Here is an 18,943-nt window from a genome sequence, read left to right on the forward strand (position 1 = left end):
ATACAAGATTTCTTTATCACTAAAATTGTCCCGGAATAGATCATAAGCACGGGCATACCAAATAGTTGGTTAACTAAAATGCAGCTGTGCTGACCTGCTGATGGAGGTTATGGGAATATGGTCTTGCAAACGTGTCCAGAGATCATCCACTGATCAGGACACACACGCACAGGTCCTCAATAGCTTGGGAGGGAGCGAGTTGTCAAAAAGATGGTGTGAGTTATGAAAGGGTTAGTTTGGATGGGTTTTGGTATGGGAGAACACATGTATTTTACTTGCCTCCTTTCTTCCCTATTCTAAACGATGCCCCGTTGCAGCGCCATTTCTACAGACCACAAGAGCAGCAAAATAGAGCAGCTATAAAAAGGCTGGGTTTTACTTTACAGAAGTACAGAATTACTTCTGTATTAGCTGCAGTCATCACAAGCGGGTACACAATGAGGTGTCCACAGAATTTAGTGTGTGGACATATTCTTTTTAACCAGGCAGTAAGGTTTCTTGTTCTCCTGCAGAAGCGTTTTCTTATGGCATATAACAGTACAGCACTTCTTAGTCCTCTAGATTGACTACTACAGTGGAATAACTCTGTGAACACTAACACTAGTTTCCCTTTCCTGAGAGCTAATGGGGTTATTTTTATGATGCACATTTTATCAATCAATTTATTTTATGGAAAGAAAATTTTAATGTTCGGTACTTATGCTGATTTTATGTCTCTTAATGTAGATGTGCCTTTTTTTTTTTTTAAAGCACTGCTGTATAGCTCAGTGCAGAAAACTACATCAATAAGTAATCTCAGAGAGATTAAAGGAAATCAAGTTTTGGTGTAAATGCTTATTTAAATGTCTTGTCTTTTCTAGGGATTCGTTTGCAGAAGGCATCAAGCAAACAAATTTAGCAAGGTTACTTCTTTTTCCTCTCCTATTTGAAACCTACCATTTTATCAAATGGATGCAGACAGGGCCAAAATGCCCCCCCAGACTGACGCGGACGCTGCTTTGCCTTCCTCCTACTGTCATGGATATCTTGTGTGGGAAAGAAGTTATGCAGTATTGCCTTGTAGGGCAAAATAACTGTCTGCAATTACCTCTCATGCCAAAAGAAGTCACCAAAATACCTCTTCACAGAGACCTGACTTTCAACATTGCGCAGAATGTCCAATGCTGAACAGCAGCAAGTGAAATGCAGAGCTGTGCGAACACCTGGCATGTGCAGACATCACATGGAGGAGAATGAAACACTGCTCCTTTAGGCATGTATATTTTCAAAACTACACCAGGAATGAACAAATGTGGCTTTTGATATATTACCTAGGTACCAAAATACAAGTAGGTATTTAGGACCCAGACTAAAGCCAATGAAGTCTTTGACAAGACTCCCGTGACTTTGATGGACTCTAAATCAGAACTGAATAGCCACAAAGACACTAGCGGGCTGGCATATTTTCCCACTCTGATACAAACATTCCTGCTTCCATTTACCTCAATCGGCTTTGAACAAACCCCTCATAGAAGGGTTAACTAAACCATCATTACCTACAGAATGGAGCATGCTTCCCCCCAGCTGCTCTCCCTGTGCCCCTCCACATGAATAATTTGGATGCAAATACTACTGAAGGATACAGCAGCAGCGAGCTTCCACCTGACTGGGATATAACGTATACCTCTTCTCTCAAAGAATTACGCTCGGTGGGGATGTAGCATGTGATATACTTACAGAATAAAGTGATAAATTGAACCTACAGTTTATCTAATATTTATATTACACAGATTCCTAGAGGTCCCCACATGCCACCTGCAATTCCGTATGCACAGTAAGAAACAGAACGCACCCACATTGCCACTCTCAGCCTGTAGACAATAAAGCCAGTGAAAGTGTGATTCTTTCACCACATACTTTGTTTTTATGCTGGTGAGCTCTACTGAGTCTCATGATGAATGATGATATTTATTTATGGACATTTCTGTAGTCCTCACCACTGCAGCGTGTGAACACCTCAAAGTTTAATGGCATCCCAAATTAATGACTTCTTCTGAGGAAGAGCATAAACCTGAAACATCGTGCTCCAGTTAAATTATGAATCTGTGTCACCGCTCCTGAGCACACACCAAAACTTACACCGAGGAATCGAGTTTATATGGCAGAACTCTCTGTATTGAGCACACGCCAGCATGAAAGCACTCTTCCCCCTAAGCTTAGCTCACTTCATACAATCGTAGTAACATCCTTCACCTCAGAGAGCTAACAAAGAACAGCCCCCCACGTTTCTGTTCAGGAGAGAGCGTGACCCATACTTACTGCCATGGGGATGTTCCATGCCATGTAAACATGCGACTTAAAGTCATCCATCCAGACCTCCGCGGCTCGCAGGGCGTTGCGCTTTGCATAGTAATCGATGTCGTTGTTGTAGGGTTTCTTTGTGCGTTCAATATGTGCCACACGAGAGCAGGGTAAGACCTCCATGCTTCCTCCGCACTGCCAGACCTGCGAGAGTTGGAGGAAAAACAAGTACGTGGTTTCTATTTTTTATTTTTTTAATTTTATTTTTATTTTTAAGGTGATACAACTTCTTTTCAGATGCTGTAGGTAGAGTGTTCCCTAGGTGGAGGTGGGTACTATTGAACGATTCAGAATGATCGCCTGGTTTACCTGCTCGGGGGGTGAAACCCCTCTCTCTGCACATTGACTGTGGATAAGTCCGAGGTGAATGACAGAAGGCAGGGGTTGGAAGGGACCTCTGGAGATCATCTCCTCCAACCCCGGAATGCAGCTGGCTGGGTTAGGTACATAAGTTTAGGTGCCATAAATATCCAAGTCCTTCCCCATAATGTCACTGGTCTTGGAACCATTAGCCAGAAGACAGATGATAAGGTGGTAACCCCTATCATAGGGACTAATTTAACCTAGTGCTTGTTACTGAAACTTCAATAAAAATCAGTTGTACCAACCGGCTCTCTTTGGTTACTCTATCAGCTCTCCACATCAACCAACAAACTTCTAATAGCTTAAATATGACTGCCAGAAAAATCTGATACACGTATAGCATACATAAGCGTCTCAGACGACCTATTCCACACCAGAGCCTTTTATGTGGGGATTTGAATATTACCTTTGGGGAAGAAAAGGTAACAGATCACCCACGTGAGCGATACCAACAGGAAGAAAAAAAAAAAAAGGCATGGAAACACACTTATTTTCTCATTATGGAAACTCAGGCTTTGACTGTGAGTCAGTCAATTCTTCTTTTCTTTTTCTAATCCAGCCCCTGCAGGCTCCACTGATTTTCAGCACAGCAATTCTCCCTTCGCAAACACGCTTTGCCCTACCTTCAGTAAGCGACACGCACTGACTTACCTGGTGCAGGACATCCCATGGAAATTTTAGCTGAGCATAAGGCACAAGTCTTAGCACAGGATGCCTTGGTAGATCTGGCTGTTAACCAAAATAGGCATTTATTTAGCAACAGAGGTTACTGACACGTTGGCAGTAGATGTGAGCATAGCAAATGCTTTTCTCACCCAGGGCTCCTACAACCCCTCAGCTGCTTACCTGCCAGGGGGGAGGAACGGAGAAACCTCTGGTGCACCTTTTCTCTATACCTTTACCTGCAGCCTGGTCACATAAAAAGCCATAAATGACTACTTATCTCTCTACCCCTGAGCTGAAGATGGATAACAGGGGCTGGGTGGAGGCTGTATCGCCCAGCCTTCCCAGACACCACCGTACCCACGCCGTGCCATTCCTTCCAGTTCATTATCTATTGTCTGAACTCCACCGTGGGAAACAAAGAGAGCTCGTCTCTTTGAATAAGTGAGATTAGGAATGATGCAAGGTGAGTGAAGCTTATGCGTTTCAGTTCCCTCAGGTCTGCACCTAGTACTGTAGATTTGCTGAAATAAATAAAATATATTAAAATATACGCAATAATCCATTGCTTCCCATGGCTGCCTTTTACTGAGCATAAGAGCTCATTTCCAGACAAGACATGCTCCAGAACTGTACTGGGGCAGTTCCCCACCTACTCTGCCTTCTCAGGGACGAAGATAAATGGCTTGGGAAGTGGCAGATAAAATCTTCTCCTCCAGTTTGGCTTTCTTTTTTTTTAAGTAATACTTTGCTGGGTAATATTTATTTGCTGCTTTCCAAACAGCTCTGTAGTAAATCACTGGCCACAGGAATTTGCATTTGATAAATGAAATACACTGAAAAAACACACTACTCGTAAATTTGGACTGACATATGCTGAGCATTTCCAGTGCAAAGGGGAAGTGCTGCTAAAAAGAAAGGAATTAATTGATTTTCATGATCAGGAGGGGAAACGAGCAATACGCTTTAGTATACTGCTATTTGCCCAGCCCATCCTGGAAGTCAGCTATTTAATGCACAGTACATTTTTCTTTCTCTTGATATGGCTAATGACCTTGTAATTTTTATTTATATGGTTTGGTACCAAGGGCAAATACATTATCTTAGCGACAGATTTATTTCCTTCAAATGCCAGTGCTCATGCAAACCTGAAAAGAAAAAGGTACTAAACTGCAACATTAAAGGAAACAGTTTAGCTCATCTGTAAATTCTACACCAACGGTTATTTATCAGTGATAAATTCTCCCCAGACGAAATCCACAGGGAACTCAGACACCTGGCTTTGAAGAAAACACAACAAAACCAGGCAGCAGCAGCCTCAGGCCAGATAATGCTCACGCTGCCAGCCAGGGTCCTCGGCGCTCAGCAGGCAGCGTGAAGGCGCGGTGCCGGGACCACCCCGGCCGCGGTCGCCCGGATTGCTTCATGCTCGCATCCAGCCTCTTCTTTCCACTACCCCTCAGCTGCGTTTGGCCTTTAAAGGGACAAAGTCTGCTGGAGGGAGGGAGGGAGGAAGGAGGGAAGGAAGGAGGGAGGAGCCAGGAAATATTCAAGGAAATTTTGCTTCCTATGAAAATGCTCACTTACCCCAGATGACTTATTTTTTTTCCTGGGAATAAGTAACTTTTAATACCAATGGGGGTGTTTCCCAGGGTAAGGATGGGAGTTCCAATCCCAGAGAACAGAATTTACAGCATACGGGGCAAGGAGGCAGTTAGATAGTCGCGTATCACGAGGTGTACATCGCCGGTCACCATTTCTCCACATGCCAGATAAATGCCATGGCTGCTCGCCTATGGGTCATTCCTTTTCAGGCCAGACAAGGTCTCCTGTTTCACTTCATAAAGATTAGTCGCTGTTCAATGGAGCACAGACATGACTCTGCATCCCCGCACCCTTCCAGCGCACTGCTGAGTACAGAGCGAAGCTCTTGTCCTCTTCCCTTTCCAGTCCAATGATTACTTAATCTTACACAATATGAAAGAGATTCCGCAGTACAACCACGCATGTGGACCTGAAACCAGCCAAGATCCCGGTAGTTAAGAGCAGCCACGTGAGGTTTAGATGAAGACTCAAGGCTTGTGGCTGAATCAAGAGGATGAGGAGGTTTAGCAGCACCTTCTCCCTGCTGGACACGGAATTGAAAGGCCCGTGTGATTCAGAAAACCATTGCCTGTCTGCCTCTAACTGCAAGAAGTCTCTGAAATACAATGAAGGATGAAAGAATGAGGAAAGTCTTACTGCATGAAACAGATAAGAGAGAGGTGAGTCAGTGGCTGCCCCCGAAACCGGTTGATTCTCCTCCTCCTTTCATCCTCAAAACTGTATTTAATGACCCATCTTAACAGTAGTAAACAACTCATTTCTTTCTACACTTAACTATGAAATTATGCCAGAAAAATAATTACATGCACCTCTATAGCATTTATCAAGCAAAGTTCTTAAAGTGCCTTACTAGGGGAAGGAAACTATTTCTACGTGTAAGCATAAAATGACGCCCAAGTCCCTCCAAACTGACACATTTCAGGCAATCAGAGGAAACCAACTTCCATATCTATGACTTATCTTCTGGGATAACACCACATTTCCAACCCAAGTAATTCCTCCCACGCTGAGTTGCCAACATTAACTGTGTGTTTCAGGGTTCATCTAGCGAGAATGTGGAAGCTGAATGGTCTCTCCAAGCGCTCCCTACCAGGGTGCGCCTCTCTGAAAAGCACTCTCACCTTTCTTTCGCCCCATGGAGGGCCAAATCCCCAACGGTAAACCTTGTTCCTGGCATCACAGCACGCGCTCATCACACCTGCCCTGGAGGGCAACAGCCCAGCTCCGCCGAAGGTAAGGTAGATACAGGCTCAAAAGATGCCCTGGGCTGGGCACAGAAGTAGCACCAGCTGATCAGCAACAACATCAGGGAAGCAAAAAAGCTCCTGCTTTGTGTGCTCCTCAATGCAGCTGCTGCAGCCCAGGGACTCAGCTCTGCCTCCGCGAGCGTCACACTGTGCAATGTTTTAAGACACGATCAAGTAATTCCAAGAGACACTCAATTTATTTGCTAATTGTGGTTAATTTCTAATTTCAGTATCGCTCTTTAGGCTGCTATAAACAAAATTGATAGCAATATAAATGTTACCATAGCCATGTTACCTTAGCATTTTTACTGCTAATTATCTCAATCAACTTTTCTATAAACAGACATATTAAGTATTAAGAAGAACAAGCACCCACATCAGGGGTAAATTACAAACTGAATGATAATGTTCGTGGTTTGCGCTACAATGATTTACTGGCACTAATTATTAGCTATTCCTGTACACCTGAGATATGGCTGTCCTACACAGAAGCGTTTATCATTTATTATACAGTAGTCAATCGGACATCATAGTCTATGTGTCAAAGAAAAACTGAGATGAGACAGCGTCTCATCTACCATGACCTAAATTGTGCATCACTGAAGTTCTCTGAATGCAGGTTGGGTACATGATTCAGAAAGGCTAACAGATTGCTGTGCTTTAACTGTTGCCGAGCAGAAAGAAATTTTCTGAGGAAATACATTTTCCCACAAGTACCTGTTGCCAAAGGTCCAAACTACCATTTAAAAAAAAATATTTGTTTCCTAAAGAAAAAAAAAAAACAACTCAACTGTCTTTTTTTTTCTTTTTTTTAAAAGACATTATTGGCATCCTAAAAAGGAGGTACAGTTTCAAAAAGGAAAAAAGAAGAAACCAAAACTGGAAACCAACCAATGGGGAAACCAACCAACGGGGAAACCAACACTTTTGATGAAAATCCAAGTATTTTGGGAACAAGGAAAGGAGGTGAGGCAAAGTAAAATGTAAAATTATATCCATCAGAAAGGTCAGACACCACGCCTGGGCACCGCTGAAGCAGGATGCAGAGCTGGCTGGACTGCTGGGCTAATCAGTTCCTAAGTTACAGCAGTATATATGCAGAATGTTGCTGACACGGCCTCCAGCTCTGCAGGTGAGACCTGTTTCCAACAGCATCATGCGTTGCTGAGTGAATGTCAGAGCTCAGAAATGTCACAGGATTTAATACTCAGGTGGGCCCTTTGCGACGGGGCAGCTGCAGCTCCCGGGGTGCTCACGCTGATTGCAGGGAGGGCTCTTCGCTCTCCACACACTTAGTGCTCCGTAGACTGAAAGGCCCTTCAGCTGTTCCGCTGTTTTTGAAAATACATTTTCTGATTGATGAGTGAAATGATTCATGCCAAAAGTGGCAATGAAATTCCAATATTTTGTGGCCATTCTTATGGCCGTGCAGTCAATGCAGTCTGCAAGCTACTAATACTAGAGATTATTGTTTCAGTCAAAAACCACAAAAATAGAGCTTCGCGAGGTTATGTGTGACACTATTTTGTACGCTAAGATGACTGTACATGCTTATTTAATTTGGTACAAATTCCCTTAGTAAAAGCAAAATCAGTAGGTAAGAAAGAAGACGGCATTTTCTGAAGGCAGAGCTGAGGAGGCGGCTGACTCTGTCAACTTGGAAAACTTAGACTGGAAAGAAAGATCATGATCCTTAAGAACTTTGTCTCCTGCTGTGAATTTTGCAGTTTAAACACCTTGGTGCTTGGTGAGAGAGAAAAAGAAAAGCTTCAGACTCGGTTGTAACTATTTTTTCCATCAAATAACACCTTTGATTCAAGCAGCTGGAGGGATGAGGTGTCCAAGAACATATAATAGTACAAAGAGGACCTCAGCGTGGGGTGGATTTGCTTCCAAGCAATTATCTTTTGCTAAACATTTCCCAGCCTCTTTTATGGACACGCTGGTTCCGTCCACTGGCATAAACACTGCACGCTTGCAGGTGCAAAGGCAGCTCCAGCACAGAGTGACCCGGGCATTTGCAACACGTTGGTCTCCACCTCCTTGAAAACTAGCTGAGTAAACATTGGCTCACTTTTCCAAAAGAGAGCTGGGATTAGTCCTGCTCTCAAATAATATAGAAAATCAAGCAATTAATGAAATTTGCCATAATCTGAGACTTTGAGCCCATTTTGCGTAGTTCGCAAGCACTCTGGAGCTGGTGCCAGAAGGGACTACTGCTGTACACCTTGCAAGTGTGTTGTAGCAGCTTTGTGCTTTATCTGCTTCCAAGAACTTGTGGCCCTTTCAGTGGTCCTTTGCTGAAGGAAATAATCACCATCTACGTCTTCCAGTAGGAAGAAAACTCAAAGAATCAGCTTGAAAACATGCATGTGGCAGCGGGGTCCCCTCATTTCTAGCGTGCCCAGCAGAGCTTGTTACCTGGTATTTCTGTGACGGTTTCTGCCAGAGGCAGCACTTCAGAGGTGGATGTTCAGCACACCCTGAAATGCAACCCTGATGCTAGAGCCGGATTCTGATGTTTCATAAAACCAGTTCTGGACTCCACCAGAGCAGCACTTCAGAGAAGTAGCCTTTCAGATTTCAGATCTCCTTTCTGTGTGAAGGCAACAGAAGAGATGGAGGAGTTTTTAAAAGCAGCTCAGAGATCCCTGTTTCATGATATCCCAGCGTGGGAAATTCTTAAAGGTCAGGGATCTCAGATCTCAGGTTTTCTTCAATTTTCAAAGCACAGCCTACCAAAGATGGATGTCTTCTAGACTACCCACACACACCTACGGCAGGACTGGAAAAGATTTTCCTATTATGAAAGAATTTCCACATTTCAGAAATTTTGCTGACCTAATTGTCAAGAATAACATCAATCAAATGTTTTCACTTGCTGAAACACAGGCTTTTTATGACCTCCATCTTTTTCCCCCCAAAAAACTATCCCCAAGATGTTTTCTGAACTGAACTGCTAATGATTTTCAGAAGATCTGCTTGGTGTTAAAAGCTTTTTTAATAGAAGAATATTTGTATCTGAAAGGTCAATTTAAATCAAAACCCCAAAACTTTGATGCAAAAATAGAAAAACAGAATCTTTTGACAACATCCAAAAGAGCTCATAGACTCATAACATGGTTTGGGTTGGAAGGGACCTTCACAGGCCATCGAGTCCAACCCCCCTGCCATGAGCAGGGACATCTTCAGCTAGATCAGGTTGCTCAGAGCCCCGTCCAGCCTCACCTGGAATGATTCCAGGGATGGGGCATCGACCACCTCTCTGGGCAACCTGGGCCAGGGTTTCACCTCCCTCATTGTAAAAAATTTTCTTCCTTCTACCCAGTCTAAATCTCCCCTCCTTTAGTTTGAAACCACCACCCCTTGTCCTGTCACAACAGGCCTTGCTGAAGAGCTCGCCCCATCCTTCCTACAGCCCCCTTTTAAGCACTGGGAGGCCGCAATAAGGTCTCCCCGCAGCCTTCCCTTCCCCAGGCTGAACAACCCCAGCTCCCCCAGCCCGGCCTCGCAGCAGAGGGGCTCCAGCCCTCGGAGCATTTCTGTGCCCCCTCCGGCCCCGCTCCAACAGCCCCGTGTCCTCGTGCCGAGGAGCCCCGAGCTGGAGGCGGCGCTGCAGGGGGGTCTCACAGAGCGGGGCAGAGGGGCAGGACCCTCCCCCTCACCCTGCTGCCCGCGCTGCTGGGGATGCCGCCCAGGGGATGGTTGGCCTCCTGGGCTGCGAGCTCACATCGCCGGCTCATGTCCAGGTATTTGGTCTTGTTTTAAAATTTAGTCAAAGCACAGCCTTTTCCACAGAAGATTTTTTTCTTTTTATTTATCAGATGGAAAAGCCTCAAAAACCAGCCCACCAAGCTCTAAGGAGGCCAGGGTCTCCCAGCCCTTCTCCGAGTGCATGTGGCCTGGACATAAAGATGCCTTAAATCCCTGTGACAGACCATCCAAATGAGGGCACCTGACAGAGTGATTAGATTGTGGTTCCTCAAGGTGAAAAAGAGCCTAAATACCTTCTGGCAAAAGTTGCAGTATCTGAAGGGCAGGAGGACACACAACCCAGGTAGCAAATTCACAGGTACCACTGGGCCCATCTCAGCTCCTTTAGCACCGCTGTGTAAAATAAACTCCACGTGTACGGCAAAGTCACCTGAAAATTCCTCCTCTGATGATGTCAAGTAGAAAGATAACTCTTAACATTAAAAACATGCCTAGGGAGATGATGCTGTAGTTTCAGCCTCTCTTTCCACTCAGCCACGGACCAATGAGGCCTAAAGCAGAAGAGACTCTTCAAAGTAAATTCGAACCATGACAATAAGACCCTTTTCCCTCTGAAACACAGGAGCTCTCTAGTTATCCTCCAGTCCTTAATGGACGTGGCAACTCTTCTAGTGCCCACTCCAGAAACAAAAAAATTAGCATGAATATGGCACACTTTTGGTTCTTGCATCTCCGATATTGACAATTTACGTAGTTCACTGAAAACTGCTTTTTCAAAGTAATTTATAGCCTGACGTTTTTCTCTTTTTTCTAATGGGGTTTTATGGATATTCTTTCTTCCATGTATTCTCAGTGCTGACTGGAGAATCATATTTAATCAGATGTGCTAGATAAAGTGCTCTCTCTCTGTTTTTCCCTTCACATAGGAAGCTGTTAGAAACTAGGGAGCTGTCATAATCAAACACGTCATATGGAAAAATTGATCACGTGGTCTCGTTTTATTCATCAACTACATTTTTATCATCATCTTTAAAGACAGCCATAATTATGGTTTGAAAAAATCCCGACTCTCATTTCTCAAAATAGCCTGTGCTATTTAATGCGCACTTACAGAGCAACAATCTTTCCACACTGGGACAAAACAACTTACATCAGAGAGACTTTTAGCTGCCAAAAAAAGATTGAAAAAAGGAAGAAATCACATCTCAAGATCCACAGATCATATTTTCTCAAAGATTTACAGATAAACTTCTGACCAATGCTTGCAAATAGCAGGACCCAAAAGGGTCCTTTCTTGACTGATGGTGACGTCGTCTCTATTGCAATCCCGGCCTTTTTGCTTCAACTCCTGCTAACGGCAGTTTATAGATAATCTCTAATAACAGATATATAGGGAGCGTGTCAAAAATCTCACCCATCAAAGCTAATTCTGTCACTAGGGTAGTCTTATTAACGGCAGTGTGCAAATACCTCACCCCCCTGCAACCGCTCTTGCTGCCCTGTAAGGCTGGGAACACGCAGAAGCATTTGTGGACTATTGATTTTGGAGGGTTGAATTTCACTTGGGGATCTCCTCATGTTTTTTTCCAGGCTCACAGAGCGTGAACTTCATCTGAAGACAGAAGCATAGATAAGGAAGATAGAACAGATGCAGCCATACGAGTATTTGGCGTATGTTTGGAACTAGTATTACCTCTTTATTATTACTACTACTATTACTATTTTTATTATCACTATTCAGTTGCCCCAGTGATGAACACTTGGAAGCTAACTGCTTTTCCCACAACTTTTATGATAGAGTCCAAGGCTGTGTTGTTAGATCCTTTTGCAGAGTCAACTAACGTCAAATTTCATAGCAGGTTCAAAACAGCACCTTTTCTTTGCAGGAAAGTAAAAAAAATTAGTTCACAGATACTTGCTTAGCCTTTAACAGTTGTCAGAACCGATTGGAGTTTGGCCTCTTAGTTTTGGTCCTTTGGGGACCAAATTCTAATATTTACAAATGATTTGCTTTCAAAAAAAGGCAGCGGGACCATGATGTTATTGCAACGAGACACTCGGCTGATGCACATTTTTAAAATTTCTCTGGTGCCCCTTCAGTAGCAAATTTAGTGGTTGTCCTTCACATATTTCTCAGAGGTTACACAGAACCTCAAGCCAGCTTAGATCTCAGATGTGACAACAGCGAGAAGATAAAACCCTTCTGCTAACCCCTCTTACAGAAGAAAATAGATAAGCGTGAAGAAATTGAAACATGTTCTAGAGAAACTGGCACTCAGCAACTGCTATCTTGCTGTAAAGATAAGCTCGGTGTGTAAAGAACTAAGTCTGATAAATTAATAGACTAGCTGCTATGGAAAGGAGAAGAGAGGTTTTTAAATTATATTAAAAATGCCCCATATACTTTAACCACTAATCCGATCTCCATAAACCCGTATTTTGCACAGTTTTTATAAAGAATATCGCACCTTTGGAAAAAAAGCATGTCTAGGGAAGAAGCTGATGATTTTATGTGTGAAGTAGAATTTCCTTCTGCAAGGAAAATTCCAGACTCTTTAAAATGCCTTGGTTACAGGGGAAGGAAATCGCAAAAAACCTTTAGAGAAACAGCAGCATGCTGCTACCGCATAGGCTAGCTGCACACGCAGCACTGCATAGACCGAGCTGCATACAGGGACTCAAAGTACGCATTAACTGGGATGGCACAGACTGAAATATCACCCCAAACCAAGGTCGATCAGCAATTCTTGTTGGCCACTAGGAAAGCTCATCTATAACTGCAGTGATACTGGTCAGAGAGCACCAGCTCTGATGGGACTGTTTCCTGAGGAGCTGGTGGGGAGCCAAGCCGGGCACAGCAGGAGTTAAGCATGAGGCTGAAATGATGGCAGAAGGCAGCCAGGTCTGCACTCTGAGATACATTAGAAGAGCGTACACAGATACCAGACTACCATCACTGGCCTCTGGAACCCGCTCCTCGTTCCCAAGCCTAAGCTCCCAGGATTCACATGGCTGCAAAGCAGAGCCTGCTTCTGGTGGTCGTGACACCTACCCTTGCCAGCTCAGGTTCCCTGGGTACCTGCCTGCTCTGGAGTAGCTGCCCAAGAGCGGCACCAGGAAAATCACCCAGAGACCCAGCAATGTACCCTGTACCGTGCAGGGACAGAGGCTAAGCCCTCTGCTGAAGGCATCTTCTCTGGCAGCATGTCCTTCAGGTGGGAAGGGAGGGGGGAGACGGTCTGTTAGTCCCAGGAAGCACTTAGGGAACAGAATTTTGGGAGATGGCAGCTTAGCAGGCAACGTGGTGTATAGCCAATGTTGGTACCTTCTGTGTTGCTGACAGTAGGTCCAGATAAGCACAGCTTATCTGCCATCAACCTCATTGACATCATGCCTTCGGGGCGACATTGGGCTCTGACAGCAGAGGAAGCACTGAGGGATGGGAAGAGAGAGAAAGGATGGCCTATTGAGGGCAAGTTATTAATTTTTTAAGACTTGTTTTTCTTTGCAAATGAATGAATGTTGGCACCTCAAAACGCTCCAGGAGGTGTTAACAGCTCCTATTGTGCGATATAGGACATATACAGGCATAGAAAAGAGATTGCTTTGAGGCATACTCTTAAACTTCATAGACTAAACTCCACTTCCTCTGAATTCTCCTCAAGTCTGAAAAAGGCTGCAGAGATCTTCTCCTGGTCTAATGCCAGATACGTTGGCTTTTGCAAGCCCCAATCATTTTTTCTTGTGTAAAGTAAATGCAATTTGGTATCTCTAATTTAGTTCGGTAATTGTCCCAGGCAGATGCTCCTCATAACATATTCTTTAAGAATTCGTTTAATGAGAATATCTTTCTGCCTTCTTACAAATTTACTCAACTTTTTCCCAAATCAATAGAATAGCTGTCAGTCATTTCTGCAAATCTGTCAGCACAGACACTGTTTGTACTGTAACTGCTAAAATTCAACAAATTTGCCTTGGAAAAATACAATCCACTTGGAATACATGAAACGGCATGTGCTGGTTTTGGCTGGGGTAGACTTCATTTTCTCCACAGTGGGTCGTATGGGGCTGTGGCTTGGATTTGTGCTGGGAACAGTGTTGATACCCCAGGGCTGGTTTCGCTCCTGCTGAGCAGGGCTTGCACAGAGCCAAGGCCTTTGCTGCCCCTCACCACACCTCACCCGCGAGGGGCTGGGGGGGCACAGGGGGCTGGGAGGGGACACGGCTGGGACAGTGACCCCAGCTGACCCCAGGGCTGTCCCACACCACATGGTGTCAGGCTCAGCATGTAGAGCTGGGGGAGGAGGAGGAAGGGGGGGACGTTCGGAGCGATGGCGTTTGTCTTCCCCAGTCACCGTTACGTGTGATGGAGCCCTGCTGCCCTGGGCATGGCTGAGCACCCCCTGCCCGTGGGGAGGAGGGGATGAATTCCTTGCTTTGCTTCTGTGCACAGCTTTTGCTTTACCTATTAAACTGTCTTTATCTCAACCCATGAGTTTTCTCATTTTTACTTTTCCAATTCTCTCCCTTTCCCACCAGGGAAGAGTGTGTGAGTGGCTGTTGTGGGGCTTAGTTGCCAACTGGGGTTAAACCACAACACTGCATCAAAGACCAGCCCATCACCCTTGTTCCTCACTTCTCAGTCATGTGATTGCTTTAGGTTGTTTCTTCTCACTTATCCCTTGCTGAGACTTGGATTTAGAGGGAGAATTTCTCTGTCATCTTTTGGGATAAAGACATATATACATTAAGCTTACATCAGAAAATCTGCAGCTGAGGTCCTTCAGCATTTAAGTTCTTAGGAAAATACCCGTTTTGCCAGACTGAGCACCAAATAATGCTGACTAGTCAATTCAGAAGCTTCTTTTGAAACGCAAGAACCAGTATATTAACTGCCATAGTCCAGAGCTCACTTGGACACTACCTGAAAGAGGCCCAAGACTAGGTCAGCTGATGAGAGCCACAGTCCAAACCAGGTTGAAGCACACTATCAGATGCCAGAAGATTAGCAAGAATAGTGAAGGTCAGAGTAGGGATGCCTTGCTTGACCTGTGTAGGTCTTCACATGACACTTCCATAAAACTCCCTTGAAGAGTACGAAACTAACTCACAGAATAGAACTGGGGCACTTTCTAAAAAACATCACTCAAAATAACTGCATTGACCACACTTGCCATTGCTGTCTCAGTTTCCACTAATATATGCCAAGATCAGTATATTCCTCAATCGTTCAGCTACTCGATCACTGCCTGAACAAACTGAGAGCCGTTCAATCTATTAACCGTACCGATACTTGTACGGCTTTCTAAACCTCTGACTTCCTGTTGGGAAGTCTTACCTAAAAACAGTAACTGGCACCTAGTCATTACATGCCTCTGGCCCATTAGTAGTTTCATTCCTGTGAAGTTTACAAGGCTCCTTATTAACAAAAATCAATCCTTCAGGTAACGTAGCAGGGCATTGTGCTTTTGCTCTGAGGCCAATTCCACCCTTGCCCTAGCCAGGGCTGTCACCTACGGGCACTGATCATGACGCGACAGCTCCTTCAGAAATCAGCTTCTCATCAAGAATCTTATTGAGGAGATTAGTAAAAAAAGCAGTGAGTACAGAGGACCGGATTTGGTTAAAAACCCATCCCATGAACTAGTTTAAACACATTGTTGAGATAGAGCTAAAGCCAAAGACTGTCATATTTAGGTGGGGTTTGTAGATATGTAGTTTATGTTCAGGTTTAGGCTTTGGGTCTGTGGTCAAATGAGGACAGTCTTTGATCTTTTGAAAGGAAGAGCTGTTTTATGTTTCAGACTCCTTCCCATTTTAACTTAGTATCTCAAGTGAACAGGGATTATTTCCTTTGACTAAATTAAAGCAAAAACCCAACCTCCAGCCCAGAAGTGACATTAAAAGCCTTTGCCAAAGCCAGGTCCTAGAATTAAAACATCCACACCAGAAACCTCTGGGGCTGGTCTACTCATAACACCAAATTTCAAAGTTAAACTTTTTGAACTCAGAAAGAAAACAAGAGGGAAAAAAAGCTACAAGTTTGAAATCATTTCCCTCAGCACATGTGGCAGCTGAATTACAGAATGGCTGAAATTGGAAGGGACCTCTGGAGGTCATCTGGTCCATCCCCCCTGCTCCAGCAGAGCCACCTAGAGCCAGTTGGCCCTGGACCATGTCCCAGTGGCTTATTAATAATCTCCAGCGATGGAGACTCCACCTCTGTGGGCAACCCTCTCGGTGGGACTTGATGATCTTAGAGGTCTTTTCAAACCTTGAGGATTCTATGATATTTTCTCAACAGTCTGATTTCAATTAGTTTTCTTCAAAATGGCAAATTAAATGGTTTTCACACTATTTAGAGTGCCAAGTAGTATGTCTGGGAGATACACTACGTCTAACTTTGCAGAAGCAGACAGCGAACGTATAACTTGAAGGCACCTTCTCCAAAAGGCAGGCAAACACATTAGCCTAAAACTAGGCAGAACCTCTAACAGCATCTCCCTTCAGCTGTCACCCAAGCTAAACCAGGATGAAAGTAAAAGGCAAAAGTTGTTCAAGTTTCCACCCCAGCCCCCCCAGTGAATTCTCAGCTTTCCTGTGTAGCACCGTTAGTTCACACTTTCAGCCTTCTGCTAAAGAAATAATACTTACTGCGTGTTCAACCTTCAGTAAGAAGGCTGAAAAATGATAAAATGCTTCCTGGCATTTCAGCTGAGACCACAGGGAGGAAGAATAAAGAGTGGAATTTATTGATGCTTCCGTTAGAATAAAGTCATTCTTGAATAAGAAAATATTGAAACAGACTGTCTAATGAAGTGATCACAAAGGGTCTTTTCAAAGGACCCTAAGTGGAGTCATCCTCATTTGTTTTCTCTTTCTGCAACGGCCCCTTAAATGATCTTTGCATATTGTCTGCACTAAATCCTGCAGGGTTGTTATTTCATGTTAAAGAAAAAAAGCTTTTAGGCTGCAAGGGATTCATTCAGTGAGAGCTATTATGCTTATTGTGACTCTGCTGCAGAGCCAAGGGATTTACTATATGCTCATTAGATCCTGCTTTGTTCCAAAACAATCTTTTACAATGCAAATTTTAGCATGCTGATCTACTTAGAATAACACTTTCAAAAAAAAAAAGGCTATTAAAATAAAAGCTTCTTCTAATGCAGAAACACTAAAACCTCGGATTAATTACTAATATTTTAGACCATGAAGACATCTGGTGTCTCAGCTTAAATTCAGCTTTGAGCATGGTTACGAGAAGTCACAAGGACTCAGTGCTAGGGGCACAAAGCGACACCGTGGAGAGTCACAGGGCTCAGAGGCCACGTTATAAAGCCATCCTAGATGAGGCACATTTGTCAGGTGGCTTCTTGGTGGCTGGCGTACAAACAACTTGATTTGTTCAAGTGCTGGCACTTGGAGCATCCAGGCAGTGGAGAAACCTCACCAGCAGAGGTGTTCGTTCACCAGGACCTCTAAGGAAGCCACAGGAGATGAGCGGTGCGAGCCCTGCTACGTAACCATCTCCGAGGCAGTGCTGAGGGAAAAAAAGGAAAGAAAGCGAGGCAAACGTAGCTGGAAAAAAGGCAGAAGTGAGCAGAAAGAACTCACTGAGTTCTGACGCAGGACGTTCAGCGGCTGGGGAGCTGTGACAGTTTCTGCCTCTCGAGAGCGCTCTCTAAATTCACGTTTGGCAGCTGTGACCTGCAGCGGTATTGATGGTGCGGGGTGCGCTCTTGTTTTTCAAAGCATTAATTCTATCTTGTTCCTCCTCTATGACCTTCCCAAGGGGGCGGTTGTACGAACACAGAGCGATGAATATTATCATCCAGGAGATATACCTGATAGCTCATTCTTAATAGTTCTATAAATCTCACTAAGTCTTAGTGCTTTAAGTGTACAGCAGAGATAATACTGCTGTAAGGAATGGTGTGAACCCATCTCTCATAAGTACAGAAACCAGCCAGTCTAGTGACACCGTATTAAAGCATTCTCTCTTGTACTCTGATTAGCGGAGCTCAAGCTGGAGGAAGAATTTATACTGAAAACTGATCTCCAGGAAGATGATTAATAAAATATCAGAGCTGAGCAATAAGAAAAAAACCGGTTCGCTAGCAGAAGCACTAACAAATCATTATAGTAATTCCAGACATCCTTTCCTACACACCCATTCTAAATCAGATCAGCAAACTAAACGTGCAATTTATATTAAAAACCCACAGAAATCATCACCTGCTTATACTGGACAAGTTCATCCGGTGGGAATATGCACCTGCTCACTGAGCCAACACATGATTATTGCATTCAGATGACATCCTGTTTCGCGCAATAAGTGCCAAATCCTTAATAAACATAAGATGCAGATGTGCGTGAGCGTGGCTTTCACTGGGAATGCTTATTTACTGCAGATGACAAACCCATGATTAAGATCCTCCTCCTGGGGAGGACATAACCAGTGCTATAGGAAGGTGTCAAAGGAGGGGAGCTGGCCATAAACAACTGGAATAAGCTATGTGAAACACGTCTCTGAAGTTTGAAAAATATGTCTCCGACTAGCGCGCCCTTTCGCCCAGGCACAGCTATCCTTGGCCGCTACCTGAGTTGCAAGACGAATGGGGGGAGGAAAATAAAGGCAAAAAAACCCCTCTGGTGAGTCTGTTACAACACACTGACTTCACCTTTCTGACTAAAGGACAGCGCGTGCCTGGAACTACGTTTGGATACCTTAGAGGAAACGCACAATGGCAGAGAAGAGGAACTTTAGCAGAAGAAAGCGCTGTTATGTCCTAGCCATTTACTCTACTGAAATGCTTTATTGCTACTATTAATGGGCAGATAATGACATTAATCGTAGGCTGCGACGTGACTGACAATCTGAGCAGATCGCTCAGTACGTCACCTAAAGAGCTGGTAAGAGGATGCGATTTGGGTAAAATGCAAAAGAAAAAGGCTGGTTTTGATTTTGACGGACAACTCCTTAAAGAATCTCCAAATCCTAGGGCTGCAAG

The 18,943-nt window shown here is 44.1% G+C and overlaps 1 protein-coding gene across 2 annotated transcripts in view; it reads right to left on the reverse strand.

Annotated features, from left to right (window-relative positions):
- The window catches only part of GALNT9 (polypeptide N-acetylgalactosaminyltransferase 9), a 161,035-nt gene that overhangs the window by 18,660 nt on the left and 123,432 nt on the right, over window positions 1-18,943 (reverse strand). For both annotated transcript variants that reach the window (XM_064466496.1, XM_064466497.1), the window contains one exon: window positions 2,299-2,484. In XM_064466496.1, the coding sequence (XP_064322566.1) occupies window positions 2,299-2,484 (186 nt within the window). The remainder of the gene's footprint in view (window positions 1-2,298; window positions 2,485-18,943) is intronic.

Source organism: Phalacrocorax carbo, chromosome 15 (assembly GCF_963921805.1).
Source record: "Phalacrocorax carbo chromosome 15, bPhaCar2.1, whole genome shotgun sequence".
Lineage (NCBI taxonomy): Eukaryota > Metazoa > Chordata > Aves > Suliformes > Phalacrocoracidae > Phalacrocorax > Phalacrocorax carbo.